This window comes from Helicoverpa armigera, chromosome 7 (genome assembly GCF_030705265.1).
Source record: "Helicoverpa armigera isolate CAAS_96S chromosome 7, ASM3070526v1, whole genome shotgun sequence".
NCBI classification, from domain to species: domain Eukaryota; kingdom Metazoa; phylum Arthropoda; class Insecta; order Lepidoptera; family Noctuidae; genus Helicoverpa; species Helicoverpa armigera.
The window spans coordinates 830,044-848,096 of NC_087126.1; the positions used below are offsets into that span (position 1 = coordinate 830,044).

At 35.4% G+C, this 18,053-nt stretch overlaps 1 protein-coding gene across 1 annotated transcript; it reads left to right on the forward strand.

The window, feature by feature from the left end:
• Positions 1–17,153: 17,153 nt before the first annotated feature.
• On the forward strand, positions 17,154–17,827 carry LOC110379847 (uncharacterized). Its single transcript, XM_021339659.3, has one exon. The coding sequence runs from the start codon at positions 17,191–17,193 to the stop codon at positions 17,782–17,784; it is 594 nt and encodes a 197-aa protein (XP_021195334.3). The 5' UTR covers positions 17,154–17,190; the 3' UTR covers positions 17,785–17,827.
• Positions 17,828–18,053: the final 226 nt, after the last annotated feature.

Here is an 18,053-nt window from a genome sequence, read left to right on the forward strand (position 1 = left end):
TAAATATAATATTTTTAGCAAAAACAAAACCCTGTCAGTCCGTATTTACCCGTAGCGCTCGGGGTAAATTCGGACTGACCCTGGGTTAATTACGGACAGCATGGGGTATTTACGGACTAGTTCCACATCACTGACGAAAATCACAACTAAAGCCTTTAGAAGAACTTCCTGCAGTACAGTTTTCATGAGCCCACTTGTTACCTACACTTTGAACACATAATCCAGTCTTCGGCTGGTGGATCACTGTGCTTTTCCTGACAATAAATGTAAAAGTAATCAACATGTCAAACAAAGTAGCTCTGGGAATACCATATTTTTCTTCCGCCTGACGCAAAGTTATCTACTGGTCTTTTATTTTTTGCACAGTTTTTTGTAATGATTCGATTTTTTTCTTATATATTTCCGAGGCATCTAAAAATGAGTATTGAGTAGTTATTGATTAATTTCATAATAGTTTTTCGAATTAGGGGTAATTGCGGACGTACGTATTTACCCCGCGAGGCTTGTCCGCAATTAACCCAACTGGGTATTTTTAAATCAAAGAGAGAAATTTGTAGGTTATGAAAACATTTCATAAAAAACAAACATTGGCGATTCAAACTCCATTGACAAAGCTATCCATAGAAAATATCACTTTTTACCATCACTTCATATACAGACCTGTCCCTCGAATTGTAAAATACTAAAAATTAGATCAATATACACTTTTTTTTAAAATTTTATCTACCTTTGAAACAGTGCGCAGCCGGCTGTCGTAAGTTTTTGCGTGGCACTAAAATGGTGGAAAGAAACAGATGACAGCACCGGGCTGCCGCGGGGAGGATTGAATGAGTAGATACTTGCTAGTCCGTATTTACCCCGCGTCCGTAATTCCCCCACTCTCCCCTACTCATTTTAATAGTTATTTGTTATACAAGAGTGCAAAGTTGCTTTTTAACCGCGTGCTCAATTTTGATGACCGAGCAAGCGAAGGATTCTAAAATTGAAACACGAGCGTAGCGAGTGTTTCAATAATTAGAATCCTGAGCGATAGCGAGGGAATCAAAAGAGCACAAGGTGAAAAAACTTTGCACTCGAGTGCAACACGTAACTTTTCATCCCACCTCATCGAGGAAATTACTAAATGCAAAAAAACAAAATGGCGCGCACATACGAGTAAAGGCCCCAGTACACGTTGGCCCAAGTGCGGCCAATACACGCCATCACCAATGTGTACACGGGGTATTGGTGCAGGTTGGCGGACATTTGTCAAGGTTGGCGCGCATTCGGCGAGTTGTCGGTTTTTTGGGCACACATCAAAGGAATCTTGGCCCAGCTTGGCGTGTGGTGTTTACACATTCGGCCAATGTTTAGTTCGTCACCGACCGCTGAGGATAAAATACACTTTTGTATTGCGTGTAATAATAAATATAGTAGTGTAGTATAATATAAATCTATATAGTAGTGTAGTATAATATAAATATATGTAGTAGTGTACAAATAAATAGCCGAAGCCTTAATTACTTCGACGTCCATCGCAAGTGGTTTGCCAGGCAGGAATGAGCCATGCGCCAATGTGTAAACACCATTTGATCGTGGCCTACATTTGTGCAATGCACAGCTTGGCCCAACACAGGCCAACGTGTACTGGGGCCTTATCAAATTAAAAAGATGTAGGTACCTATTAAAGTTCATATATTTGAAAACTCACTTTAAAAATGAAACGTCGTTAAAAATCTGTGTAAAAACAATAATAAAAAATATTTAATTAATTGAATAATTATTTTAAGCAGTATTTTATTTGTTTAATATGTATTTGTTTGAAAATTCTTATCAAGATTGTCACAAATGGAGTATTGAACACGATGTTCTAAATTCAAATCACTTTGCCGCTCTAGAGGATAAAAACGACTTTTGCGCTCAGATATCAAAGGGTAAAACTACTCTTTCCGAGATGGTGGGATGAAAATTTCATTAAATGGTTGGTAACGGCAGAAAACATAGACAGTTTGAGAATAACTGGCTCTCGTCATGTTTTAAATGTGTTAAAGGGTTCTGGAACATCGACTACACCATGTTACTACCCAGTTACAACACAATTGTGTCAACATTGCTCACTGGTTACAAACCAAACGCAAAGTTTCTAAAATGTGTGGTTACAAATTAAGCTGTAAAGTATCGACACAGCGACCACACAAAGGTACTGAATCTAGTTTCCGTCACATTTTTACTGAACCGTTACAACACATAAAAGCTAATCCCTACACAGTCACGTTGTGTCGTACCTGTTACGAAACTGTTGCGACTTGTTACATCTTTATCATATCTGCGACCAAAAATGGTTGTATGGGCATACATTATAACCTCAATATACAAACTCTCAACCTCCTCTAACTTACACCACACAATTATTAGAAGTTGACTAGAGTCACCCGCCGTCATAATTTTAATTAAGAGAAAATCTTAAGAGCGACAACTTTTAATAACTTAGTTAAACGAACTTAGCCGGGACGTGGCGATATTGTGCCAGAATAAAAATACCCTGATACAAGTGGTCAGGGAAATCTTATTTTACTAATTAAGTTGGTAAGATGATAATGGAGATTGGAGCGTTTTCTTTAAGATGAAACAGATTTATGAGTCTAGTTTATTTTTAGTGTGTGGTAGTTACATCTGTACTGATGTTATAAGGTAATTTGTTTGTATGGTTGAATGCCCGAATCTATGGAATTAGTGGTTTTATAAATGACAAATCCTTTTCTACATTTAATCAGTGTATTTGTAGATTTCTTCGCATCGCAGGCCAAACCGTAATCAGGGGCTGAAATCGTAAAGGTTTTGTAATGTTGCAAAGTGTCAACAGTCCAGGTTCTAAAGTTCTGTAAAAGTCTATGTTAATGTTGTAGTATAAACTTATCAACGATTCTTTAATGACATATGACAATTTTAATGATCGTCTAGACTGATTGTGTGCCAAAGCGACGGTTTTCTATAAGGATCAGCTAGCAACTTAGACTGCTAGACCAACCTTTCTTGTAAATTAACACCAAAGACTTTTGCGTGGGTATATGCCTGTCTTTTAAGGCTCTTTTTAAAAGGTTATTTCCAATGGGAACTTAGCATAATCTACTTAGATAATGTTAATGGAACCTTCCTGAACATTTGAATTTTTACACTTAACGTATATATTTTAGTTATTTAATGGAAGGATTTAGGTACTTCGCCTTGTAAAACACTGGTACTCGACTGCATGCAGTAAGACTGGAAGCCGACCCCAATATAGATGGGAAAAGGCTCGGAGGATGATGAATGGAAGTAAGTAATTAGGTCCTTTAAAAATACTTACCTTCTCAGCTTCTAAAATCTTCACAGACAAATAAACCTAACAATACTTCTAAGTTCTAGACCTAAACCTAACAATTCTTCCAAGTACTCATTTACTATTAGCTAAGTAAAATGTTCCTAAACATCCCTGTTCACTTCAAAATATCTAATAGGTACTCAAAATAACCTATTACAAATCACCTTAAAATCTTCTCCAAGAATCCTACCAACCTTTAAAGGTTTTCCAAGTATTTGGATCCTAATGGCTAAACACTAAAGACGGGATTGGTCAACCTTCCATTTTGTAAGTAAATCGGCTTACAGAATTATCAGGTGGCAAGCAAATGGCTTAAACTCGAAGCTTCTAGAATTCTCTCTGCATTATTTAGTTTAACTTCACGTGTTAGAGTTTATGTATTTACACGTATGGATTATTCTGTTTAAGGTATTTTTATAGGAAGAAGTGTCGATATTTTTAGGGATGTCGACTTTTATCTGGGCGCCAAAGGAAATAAGAACATGATTTCATTGAGACAAGATTTTATTTTTTTGTTCAGCCTTGTCCACAGCTGGGCTTAGGTCATCCCCATAGCCTACCATCTTCATCATAAGCTTTTTGTGGCCAGTCCAGCGTTTGACCTTGACTAACAATAAGAAAATAATAGTAGTGTTCTAACTAATTTAAGCTAAAAATATTTCCCACACTCATAACAAAAATAACATTTACTAAACACTCAAAAGCGTAAGCACCAACAAACAAAATTACCACGTTAAACTTACCCCACCTTATTGAAAAATGCTGTAAATATAAATTTCATCATCCACTTCAGGATATAAAATACGTTCACGTCTTCAACACCGCGAGAGCCTTAGGAATGTAATTTTCCGTCGCTCCTGAACAAGTATGGCGGAGCACTGAAATTAAGATATACCTGTTTATATGTGGATGATATAACTGGGCTTTTCAGGACTCTTTTTGTTAGCTTGAGTAGTCTGTACATGCAAATATTTAGGTGCTTGTTTATTTTTTTTTTTAAAGCTAATTCAAAAGGTCTAATACATAAGTTATTTTTAGGCAAACAGATTTATTGAAGCAGGTAATAAGATGTTTGGAACTTGAATATTTTTGCGTAGGCAGTATCTATATTCCATACAACGACCTCAATTAAAGTGCCTAATAATTTTTTTTTATACTGAGCAGATTTTGAGCAAAATCAAATAAACACTGGAAAACCTTTTTCCAAATGCTGGGTTCACCTTCCAGTCTCGCTGGAAACAACATGCAAAAAATATAAAAACATGCAAAAATAGCAATACAGATCTCTAAACCATATTATTTTTTCCACCATGCATAAGTAAGGGAATTTGACAACATCTCTATGGGCTATGGTAATGTCAGCCATTGCATCTTATCTTCACGCCCGTTTTCACAAACGAGTTGGCTAGAATATCAAGCAGTAACATTATAATATACTGAGCCTGTAATCTGTGGGGTTATACTTTAGATCTTCAGAGAATCTTATTATGGTTGTAAGTATTTTCAATTTATTACGGCTTTGTATTCGAAGCAGTTCGAGGAATGCATGTTGTTGAAATAATTAATGATGGTAAAGTTAATAATTCAGGCATCGGTGTTCAATGCAGTAAGCTACTCTGTAGTTTTCTCTCTGGTAGAATATTCATAGGTTAGTTATTAAAAAACGTAACTAAAATATACATTATATTGCAAATGTAAATAAAAACTAATTAAACACTCAACACCCACCCGATCCATTTACATGAACAATTCCAATATCAATTGCTTCTTAGAGCATTCAACTAATCGGATACGCCAATGTCGTTTACCCTCTGCCAAAATCACAAGAGAGTTGATCAAACTCTAAATGCTTTAGTCAAGTTTATGCTTGTATTTGTCAATTTTCTCATGTGTGTGCATGACTACGCACTAAATCGATACATTGTTATAGTGCCTCAACCGCAACCATCGAAAACGGGCAGACTTTTTAGCTTACAGATTTCATGGCGTTTCCAGTAAGTCACATGGTCTAAAACTGCGTAGGAGCAAAAGTAAACCGATATTGTTTGCCGTTCATTTGCTTACAAAGTAAAATGCTTACACGAGTGCAGTCGCAGTATTGTATTGCACTTTGTTTTTATGTAGAAGCTTCTGCTTCAAGTAAATAAGGGTATTTCATTAAATCTTGACAATTCAATTGTTTGTTCTTGTGTAAATAAAGATAATTGATGCTCGTTTGTTTACCTACGTTTTCTTACTATGCTTCTTACAAAGGATGACTGAGATACCTACTTTTAGTTAATGCAATAAGGCTACAAAGGACGTTACTTGTGAGACGACATCAGATAAAGAAATATGGAATTGGGCCAAAACTCAATGAACTTGAAAAGTCTCTAAGGATGATAAGATAATTAACCTATCTAGAAATACCAGTCAAATCAAATCAAATCAAATCATTTATTTCATGTAGGCCTTTACAAGCACTTATGAACGTCAAAATTATAAATAAGTTTGATTCTAGTTGCCCATTCCAAAAGTAGCTTCCTATGGAGAAGAACGGGCAAGAAACTCCATGGTTACTCTTTTTAAAAACATAATTGGTGTTACAATTTGTATGTATTGATGCATACGATAATAACATGGAAAAGAAATGTTTACAATATTTTTTGGGTTGACTTTGAGAAAGTTATACAATGCAAGTTGAACTAGGAAGTTATAAGAGAAAATTATTATACAAACTATTTTACAGTCCCACTAACTAAAGTGTGCTTGTACCTAATTCGCAAGAACGCTAGAACAAACTATATCAAGATTCTAATCCTTCAAAACGATACGTCATTACAAGAGTCTGCTAACTAAATTATGATTTATGAACCTTAGCGTGCCGCCTCATTACACGCAGCAAACGCTAAGCTATGTGACTAGGCGAATGAGGCGAGCTGTCGTCTTAGTGTGAAATGGAACGTTAAGACGTAGTTCTGTCGAGAGTCGAGTGGGATAAGTTCTTAAAAGCTGTGTGTTCACTAGACTTTTAGATGCTGAGATTTGAGCTTCTTCTTCTTCTTCTTGGCGAGTCGATGGCAACTTAAATTTTGGAGGCCCAATATTTCGCTACGCATACGGCATTGTCAGTAGCTTTGAGATTTGAGCTAAAGGTATATTGGGCAATTAAATTTACTAAAATAAAGACATTGGTATCTTAGAGACGAAGATTATGCCTATATAGTAATGTGTACTCTATTAGGTTTTAAGTCGAAATTCAGCAAATGATCGAGGATCCTGGCAAAGATAGGTCGGACAGTAGTGAATGTTTTCACGAACGATTTCCTTCACAAAGATTTCTATGATTGCAAAGGCTGAGTCCTTCGTTTTGTTACAAATATAAGTAACATTAAGAAGGCTCAAAGTCTATTTTGTATTCATATAATAGCAATAAGTTTCCACCAATTAGGTATCATGGTATCATTTTGCCACGACCCCGTTTCACACACCACTGCTTTTCAGCTCAAAGCGGGTCTATCAACTCCACATTTAATACTCATTGTACATAGAATGAAGAAAACAAAATTATTTTAACTGGAATATAAGCCTTTGGGAACTTTCCAAACATGTTTTTATAAGAAAATGCTTTACTTTTGTTAAGTTTCTAGACGCCTACTTAGGGAATCATAGCAAAATTTTCCGCAAGTAAAACTTGATGCCAACAGTATTTTACGAGGAGCTTTTCGAAATGGGACGTATTATTTTTGTGAATGTTTATCACATTTGGTCATACTAGGGTTATAGGCATTTTTATGTTTAAACTTTTATCATTTCGCTTTTACATCTTCTCATCGGTACCTACAATCTAGTGATTGATTCTGGCTGTTTTGAATATATCAATCCATAAGAAAAACAGCATGCTCTCTGCATTTTATTCCAAAGAAATATGGGTGATTTTACAATGACATGTCAATTCATTAATTAAACTCTCATTCGAAAATCTACCTATAAAAACATGGTTTTCCAATTCAAAGTTACAAAAACTATCTAACCTGAAGCTAACAAAAAAGACAGATTTCAGGCTAACATTTCAGCATACCTAAGCTGACTGTTCTTATCTCACGCCTTTAACGATTTATCTGCAATCTGTACTTAAGGCGAATTTGAAATGAAATGAAATGAAATTGTTTATTTTGCAAGTTGGACATTACATCACTTTTACACGTCATTTTAAGAACGCTGAAGCCGGATTTTAAGAAAGCTGAAGCTGAATTTTAAGAAAGCTGAATTTAAATGATCCTTCAAAGAGTCCTCCAAAATAATACTCAGATAAGTAGGTACATCCATTTAACACGTCTGTAAAGCATTGAATTTTTATTAGACATCTCCCAGTTTGCGAGACAGTTAATCGAATTGTCTGGATTGAGTAATGTGTATAAAAAAGTTTGTATTTTTCAATTTATCTTCTGGGTTAATCGAGAGCAAAAGATGTTTTTCTCCAAGTATGTATTTACGGTAACAGAAACTTGAAGTGTAATTTTATACAGCACGGAAGAGGTTGTTATTTTGTCACAACTATCTATGTCTGATAGCGAAAAATATAAACGGTTTTTAATTTCAATCTTTTGAAGGTTGAATACCTACTCTTTTATTTTTATGACAATAGACTAATGAATGACCAGTCAAAACATCAATACGCTCAAAAATATTAAAAGTTACTCAAATTATCATAAATAATCCAAAAGCTATGTACCTATATTTGTATATGAATAGCATAAAAACACGAGAAGATATTTAGAACAAACCTCATTCTGGCAACCACACAAAATTATTCAAGAAGTACATACCCATTCACTATTATCGCGGGGACCCCAATAAAATCCCGTAACACTATCCTTTTCTCTTCAATTTGTGCGGCTGTATCATGAATCGTTATCACCACTGGGGTCTATCTTAGGTGATAAAACACCTATCTCATAGACCCGCAGACTGTAGTGTGTTTGAAGAAAATCGAGAGTTGAAGTCTCCAAGTTGTGTATAAAGAGACTTTGGCAATATGTATTGTTTTTAGAGAAGATAGATTTGAAGTCTGTTAGTTTTGTATAGAAGTTTTTCTTTTGTTTTTGAGTAGGATAGAGTGTTGAGAAACTTGATAAATCGTGTTACTTTTTCTTGAAGGACTGTTTTCTGATTGATTGAATTGTGTCTTGTGCCTATTTACTTTTTGGCATAGTTGTTGTATCTAAGTTTATTTTATGTGATGATGTATAATTAATGCTTGAATCTGAAACTTGTAAATTATTACCCACCCAAAACAAAAATGTGAAAGACTGCCAAGTTCGATAATATGGGAATGCTTCGCTTAAAATTAAATTATGAATTTAAAAAAACCCCCGACCCAAAAAAAGTACGCAATAATTATGACATAAGGTTAAAAACGCTAAATCCTATAAAAAGCAAAAAATAACTTTTATCACAACGTAAACTAAATTTTGTCGTGTCGGGGGACCGCTCTAATTCATTACTTTAGATACGTGTTTTTTTTTAACGAATGTTGTAATCAGGTAGGTATCATTTGCTTTATGTAAGTATTTATGAAGGTAAAAAGCGGTCCCCCGACACGTCAAAATTTAGTTTACGTAGTGATAAAAGTTATTTTTTGCTTTTATAGGATTTAGCGTTTTAACCTTATGTCATAATTATTGCGTACTTTTTTTGGGTCGGGGGTTTTTTTAAATTCATAATTTAATTTTATTTCATGCTTTTTAAAGGAGCTCCTTAATTTTTCCTTCTTTCATTTAATTTATTTTATCTTAAGATGGAGTCGCTATATGAGATATCGAGATTTCGAGAAACAATAAAGATTAACCTTTGGACATTCTAGATTTTCAGCAAAAATATAAATCGGTTTATCCGTTTCATTCCGGCATTCCAGGGTTTCATCCGCCACATCCCATTTCCAGCATCAGGTTCTCGTCAATCAGAAACATGAAGAGAACTCGTCAAGACAAATTCAACGAGCCCAAACTCGATGGGTTTACTAAAAGGCAGTTCAGGGTTACGTCTCCTACCTTCGTGCCCTAACAGCAGACCAGCTCAGTGGTTCCAAAAGACATTAGTGTTTCAAATTTCAGATCCCACATATACTTGCAAGTAAACTGAGCGTGTAACATTCCTATCACATCTAGCAAACGAGCTGATGACCTTGAAGACCTGAACCGATTTCCACCAAACATAGCTAAGAACACTCCCGACTGACATACCTTTTAAACAAAAAAAACCGCATTACAATCGGATCATCCGTTTGGGAGCTACGATGCCACATACACACACACACACACACACACACACACACACACAGACACGTCAAACTTATAACACCCCGTCGTTTTTGCGTCGGGGGTTAATAAAAGAAGTGAGATCTGAATAAGTACCAAGTTCCATTCACATACCTCAGTTAAAAATAGTTACTTTTTAATGATGTTACTTGGCAAGTTTTCATACACCTTGTTATAAACCTACTAAACGCAATGAATCAAGTATTTAATTTTATATTAAAATTTGACTGACATGACATGTTATCATATATTATGTTCGTGGATCAAAGTTACACATTCGTTATTTTCGAAAGTGATTCACACTTGGCCGTTTTCAGATTTTTACTTTACTTTGACTAAATACAAACCTTTGTACCATTCGAAGATATATTATATAAATATAGATAAATTTAGTTCGTTTTAGTTCCTTAGGGGTATAAATTTACACCGGGTATAAAACACCTTCATTATTTTGAAACCGACTCACACTTGGCCATTTTCAGATTTTTTCCTTTACCTTGACATAAAGACCTACCTCCATGCCAAATTTCAAGTCAATACGACCATTGGAAGTGGTCTAGGTTTTTGATGAGTGAGTCAGTGAATCAGTGAATCAGTGAATCAGTGTATAGTAAAAATAGCGATTTTCTGACGTCAATATCTCAAGACCTACAATAGGTATATTAATGAAATTTTGTATTTTAGATAAGTGAGGGGGTCTCAACAGATACTAGAAATTTGATATGCGTAAATAAAATAGATTTTGAGTTACAGGGGGGTCGAATTTGGCCCGAAATGGTTCGTGTAATATAACCCACGGCTGGTGTGTCGCCTTTTTTGCTCGAACTTGGCGGACACACTGCCGTGTGTCTAGATTTGACACTTTCTAATTACGAAATTATAAACTAAAGACATTTTCGTGCTCCGTAATACATCTTAAAAAAATCCAACATATTATTGCAAAATCTATAACCTCAACAAAATACAAAATCAAACTTCTCAATACACAACACAATACGATGAACATGAACACAAAACACACACACACACACAAACATATTCGGTATTCCCCAACAAAACTGAATTCTAACATATTAAACTTTTACCCGTACCTCGGCCAACGTTCGGCGTGAATTTTGAAATGCAAATTTTTCAGGCGCTTCAGAATACGGAATTCGGAGACGAACAGTCTTGCTGTGTCTTCTGCACAAATATTTAATGTTTGCCCCAAATCCTGTGTTGGGTAAGACAAAGTTGAGCTAGATATGAATTTTATAAGTTTTTGCTTAGATGTCTAGGTACTTACGTTTTGTTTTGTAAAGTGGATTCTATGACGATCTTCCTATAAGGAATAGTATTTTATCTTTCGATGACTTTGTGTGTAGACTTGTGGTCTCCTTGGGGTTCTTATATGATGTTTTATCTTTACTATTGTTTTATAGAAACTACTGCCCGTACCGAGATAAAATAGAATTTTTGAAATCGGTACTGTACTTTTGGAGCCTTTACAAGTAAAGACACATTCCATTTCCTCTTTATTATATTAGTTTAGGCTGAAGACAATCTCATGGCTTAACTCAAAATAATTACTTTTGATTCTAACTGTAACACTTCACAACCATCTTCATCACAAACATCTAAAATTAAACACACTCACACCCTCACAGACACACACCTACATGTAAAATCTCCTCACTCAAGATTGCAACTCAGACCCCTTTTACTAAGACATCGATCTTATTGATTGATGCGCCACCGAGGGAATTCTTTCATGTCTGTCAGCCATACAGGTCTCTGCCAATATATTTAACATGAAAACGGGGTGATTCACAAAAATACTTGAAAATCTGCGTAAGTAAAGTATCTTCTGTAATGTTGTTGAAGGTTTTATTTTGATGAAATATTTCAATTTAGAGAATACATTTGTTTGTGTGTAGCAACGAAATAAACAAAGATACTTTCTGAAGATATTTCTTTGGTTTTCAGTGTGAGTTTATTTTTTGTAGGTTTGTCTGTCGAAATCTATGTTTTAACTTACTGATAAACACAACAAAACGTTTTAATAAAATTAAATTATGAATTTAAAAAAACCCCCGACCCAAAAAAAGTACGCAATAATTATGACATAAGGTTAAAAACGCTAAATCCTATAAAAAGCAAAAAATAACTTTTATCACAACGTAAACTAAATTTTGTCGTGTCGGGGGACCGCTCTAATTCATTACTTTAGATACGTGTTTTTTTTTAACGAATGTTGTAATCAGGTAGGTATCATTTGCTTTATGTAAGTATTTATGAAGGTAAAAAGCGGTCCCCCGACACGTCAAAATTTAGTTTACGTAGTGATAAAAGTTATTTTTTGCTTTTTATAGGATTTAGCGTTTTTAACCTTATGTCATAATTATTGCGTACTTTTTTTGGGTCGGGGGTTTTTTTAAATTCATAATTTAATTTTATTTCATGCTTTTTAAAGGAGCTCCTTAATTTTTCCTTCTTTCATTTAATTTATTTTATCTTAAGATGGAGTCGCTATATGAGATATCGAGATTTCGAGAAACAATAAAGATTAACCTTTGGACATTCTAGATTTTCAGCAAAAATATAAATCGGTTTATCCGTTTCATTCCGGCATTCCAGGGTTTCATCCGCCACATCCCATTTCCAGCATCAGGTTCTCGTCAATCAGAAACATGAAGAGAACTCGTCAAGACAAATTCAACGAGCCCAAACTCGATGGGTTTACTAAAAGGCAGTTCAGGGTTACGTCTCCTACCTTCGTGCCCTAACAGCAGACCAGCTCAGTGGTTCCAAAAGACATTAGTGTTTCAAATTTCAGATCCCACATATACTTGCAAGTAAACTGAGCGTGTAACATTCCTATCACATCTAGCAAACGAGCTGATGACCTTGAAGACCTGAACCGATTTCCACCAAACATAGCTAAGAACACTCCCGACTGACATACCTTTTAAACAAAAAAAACCGCATTACAATCGGATCATCCGTTTGGGAGCTACGATGCCACATACACACACACACACACACACACACACACACACAGACACGTCAAACTTATAACACCCCGTCGTTTTTGCGTCGGGGGTTAAAAAGGACCTCATTATTCTCATACCCGATGATAGGGTATGTAAGTTTCACCAAGTTAGGTACATTAGGCTAAATGATATTCCACCTGAAAAATACACCTTGTATAATACTACACAAAATCTTTTTTAACCACATTACACCCTTCTTCCTACCATAATAAAATTAACAAAAACAATGCTATCACGGATCTTACGTATCTCAACAGTTTTATTGACCTACATCCAGCACTCGATACAAGCTAAATGTCAATGGCCGGTCGAGAGGTGACCTGATAACCCAGTATTTTATTACTATACTGAAACGGAGAAAGTGTATCCGTATAGGAAATATTTTCTTAGGATGCTTTTGAACCTTCCAAATGGTAGGGTCACGTAAAATATGCAAGATCTTGGGTAGTAATTATTGTAATGCTGGCAGTTTTCCGTTATGACCTTCCAAAGGAATTGTGTATTTCTCATACATAATATAAAGTGGCCAATAACCGGACCAGAATCAACCATTTTCCCGTAAAAGCACAGTAAAATCATTTCAATGTTACGAAGGATTTGTTTGATAAAACGTAAACCAACATGGATAATATACAGTTACTGGCTTTTTAATCAGAAGCCATCCCTTGACGTAACGACTGACAAACATGTTGACATGACAGCCGCCCACCAATATCTTCCACTTTTAGAAACTTGGTGGAACTCATCATGTCAAGTGACACCCATCTGGGCTGCGGGTTGTTCGAAAGAGGTACCGCGGCCCTAGCACATAAGAAGGCCTACGACGGAACACGACGGCTTTTAGTCAGTAAGAGTCTGACACTCCCTCACCGCTGCTAACCCACAGCGGGAGGGGTCATTTGATGATTTTTACGTCGTTAAAAAAGTGACACCCATCTACCGACCGACCACGCGAAGAGTTGTTTAAAATGTTATCTATACTAATATTATAAACAGGAAAACTTTGTTTGTTTGGTTGTAATGAATAAACTCAAAAACTACTTGACCGATTTTAAATATTCTTTCACCATAAGAAAGCTATATTATCCGCGAGTAACATAGGCTATATTTTATCCCGGCGCGGGCAGTAGCTCCCACGGGACGTGGGTGAAAGATCGGGAAAAGGGCTAGTTTTGAGTAAAATAAAGAGGCTGTCAGCTAGCTTTCCACTTCCTAATCAAAGGTATATCAAGCTCATAATACTTCAGAAACCATACTACACAAACATAACTAGGTATTCACTACAATAATACCCAGTTTGAACTATAGAAAGTTTCTGAACTGCAGTACTGAAACGCTTCGAACTCCGATACCATTTAATTGTGAGAACTGCACGTGACGAGGAAACTGATCAACTGAACTACTAGTCCAGATGTTCTAAGTTGGCTGTAAGTGTTTATTTAGTGGCTTCACTTAGGTAGGTTTTAAGGGAATCAGTTCATGTTGGTTGTAGTAGAGTGAAACCTTCAATGTCTACAATTTGTATGTGTTTTTCAAAAAACGTTGAAAGATTGTCGCCGATACAGATATAAATATTTTAAAGTTGAAAAGTTTGTTGGTTGGCACACCAATCTTATAAACTGGTCTGGTTCGAAATAAGAACAGTATAACGTAGCTTATGTTTTCGTTTATCTGTGCTCAGTAATTGGTGTCCAACATTTATTTAGAAAGTACATATGACATGGTAAAGATACATTACCATTAGCCTACCCCGAAATCGATCCCGCACACTCGTACTTGGAAGGCAGCTTTAACCATTAAGCCACCAGGACTAAAATGCAATACTTACCAGAAATAATCTATCAATTAACGTCATAATACCTTACTGACCTGCGCAATAATTGATGCAAATGATGGCGGCTGATGATAAGATTACTATCGCTTACGGATTAGCCAATTTCAATTAGTGCCGATGTACTAATTGGTATATCGAGTAGTATGATCAGATTCGATCAGTGCGGTGATTTACCCAGAAGGATTGATCACATGTGTACCTACCTAGCAATAATTTGTACCTATGAGGCATGATTAACTTTAGACCGCCAAAAATACCTCTCACACAATTTTAAGCCCTGCTCATCTCCTTTTCTTCTATCTTAGGCATATTTTTTTTCTGTGGTAGTGTACCTTTATGTAGAACTCAAAGTTACATTTGGTTATTTGGTTCTATACTTACCTACTAATAAACTATCTAGTAGAAAACTTTTGAAATAATGGATAATAATATATCTCAATGTGAAGTAAACTGGCATTTACAGTCAGTTTTCAGTTTTACTTTTTCATCAAAAAAGTTTGATATACGTTTGTAAATATTTTGGTAATAATTACTTAAAAAATATTTCAGCACCTCACCTCCCGATAAGTAAGTTCCATTCACCTGAGTCCTCAAAATAAACAAGTGACAAACTTGTCCTTTATGATACACGTATAACATTTATATCGCGTGAGTAGTCATACAAATAACGAAGTATATTCCTTCGGGCGCCTCTTATATCTCTTTATATTTATCGAATAGAAAACAAACAGCCTCAGGGCAATTCCAATCTGTACTAATATTATGAAGCTGAAGAGTTTGTATGTTTGTTTGATTAACACTCTAATTTTGGGACCTACTTGTGTACAAGATAGTCAATTTATGGAGGGAGGCTCCATAAATTGACTTGTATAACTTAGTATAAGTTTTATCCCAGCATGCGAAATAGTTTTTAAGGCATATGCAAGAATTGGAAACAATGCACTACAAATCATTGTGATTATGCGTTACGCAAAAAGTAATAATATTGTTGACAAATCTGGGCTGTCAAGTGCGGGTGATACCGCGGGATATAGCTAGTAAAAATATATCAGATGTTAAAAGAAAAGGCGCAAAAACGTGTTTGGTGGGTGTTCCTCTATTTTATCTGAGATACATGGTAAACATAGTTTGTCTCGCGCTGCGGGCTAGAAGTAGGGCCATGAAAACAGTGGCAGCGATCTGTTGAGATTTAATTCTATGAAGTTTTACGCTGTGTGGTTTAAGTGAATTCGAGCATACCTACTCTTTTTGTTCATTTTTTACCTTCACCAATGGTAACATAGAAAAAGCACTATATTGCAATTGATACAAAAAAAAACTCTTTTAGAGTGCACAATACCGATTAACAAAGTAAAAATAAATTCGGTCTGTGGAAAATACGATTTGAAGAATTGTTTATCAAGAAAGGCTATAAGTAGGCTATTTTTATCCTGGTGCAACCGGTACCACGGAACGAGAGTAACCCGTTATCAAAACCTGTTATAAAGTAAAAATTAAATCAACATCATCATTAATCTCTCAACTTCTCATGCATAAATATTGACTTTCCGAAGTTTTCACGGCCCCACCGGCTACAGAAGCGGCAACTCATAATGATGTTTGTTCGGGAATAATTTAAAACAATCCGGGCACTAATGAACCGTCTCGCGCGCACTGCATTTGTTTGTAAAATCTACTCAAGAGAAGCAATTAACACCCAATTAGGGTCCTTTTCGAAGGATTTTAGGAAAGGTTCAAAATGGAGCTGGATTTTGAAGGTTTATTTTTAATTCCTAGTGTTTATGTCTGGTGTGGCTGTATGATTTATCCGCCAGATTATTTTATAGTAAGAAGTCTTATGTGCATAATTAATTATCTAGGACATAAATTAGTAAGTAAGGACATAAATAGGTGAAAAATTGGCCATTACATTATTATTCTCTCAAAATTCTAGTAAAAATGAAAACGTGTATCAAATTCTAATCTCTTTTTTGTTCAAACAGCAAAAGGTTGCAACCATAATTAAGGTAAACAAAAGCCGAATTATCCTCAAAGGTAATCCAATCTTCGTTCTGTAACGAAAGGCCATTAAATTACACCATCAAATAATATCAAAAAAAAAACATGATTATATGAGTACCTAATATAATGTAAGATAAGGTCATAATGTCATGGGTCTTCAGGGGCCTGTGCTAACCACATATTCCGTGGCTTTAATATTTTAGACACGCAAAAGGTACGCGTAACAACTTTCCTCAGGGGAACAAACTTAATTTAAGGGAAACACGCGTTTAACGTGTTCTGGTAAATGCGTAATCTGGTGATACTCGGTTTACACTTTACACCTTAGGACAAGTGACAATATAGTTATGACAAGTGACTTTTAGTTAGAACAAGTCTGATAGTAGTTTTCACCGCATCTAAAGAGATATTTAAAGATTTCCCTACCAAAAACACTGTATTAGTAGGTACTGAATATGTTATAAGCGTACCTAATTTAGAAGGATAAAAATAAGTAAGATGCATAAGATAGCATTGAATTACAGTGGTTTTCGAGATAAGGTATCGGTATGCTCTTTGCACTTGAATTAATCAAAGTAATTAATGATTGTGTGACCAGTACAAACGAGTTTTTTGTTCTCAGAGTCTCATAAATACGTCTGCATTGACAATATTGTATCAATACCTGACTAGACTTGTCTCAAGATGAAGTTTACAAGTAGAAGTACGTATTTCTTACATATAACTATTTGTGTAATATCAACAGTGTACGCCCTTTCAGAGGTCAACGAAAAGTGCATTGCTGCAAACAATGGGAGTATCTCCAACGAATTCCTAATAGGTACTTGGCATAAGGTCTACCTATACAAACTTGACGGACCAGTACCTACATGTACGTGCCCCAATGTGACGTTTTACAAACCAACACACGCAGAAATAGAGGAGTACCGACAGAAGTATAAGGCAACTGAGTTACCTCAAACAATTGGTGATGATGCGATAGTAGCCGATAGAGGATATATAAAAGGCCTGATACTAGGACAAGGAGAAGCAAAAACGTATATATTAGACCCAAAATCTGCTATGATTCTGAACATGGAAGGATATGAAGTGTATGTATATAGACGACTTAGTGACAAGTTTGTGTTCTTCTGGCGATGTGCTTTGAGAGGTCATTCAAAGTGGTTGATGACTAATGACAGAAATGCCACGGAGGAAGAAATACAGCAAATTATTAAAGACAGACCTGAGGTTTTTAATAAGTATGGACAGCGATTCTGTAAACATATTTGTTATTGATTTTGATATGAGTTTGTATGTACCATAAACTTTTGCATATTAATTAATTGTTTTCCTTAATCATTATCTGATAGTCATCTGTCTTATCTGATATTATACAGCACCTAATTCGTTTTACCTGCTGTCTACAAAGTATAGTTTCACTTTTCATGTTTTTCTTCCAAGAAACAGTCGTGTCATTGCTCTGTATACATTTCTATTTTAAAAATGATTTCTTCAGAATGCAATTGGACAAAACGTTTGAAAGTTGTTGCACAAAGAATGTTGTA

What these genes read in the sequence shown, in the direction of transcription:
- LOC110379847 (XM_021339659.3), top strand. Translation starts at nt 17,191, where the DNA reads ATGAAGTTTACAAGTAGAAGTACGTATTTCTTACATATAACTATTTGT.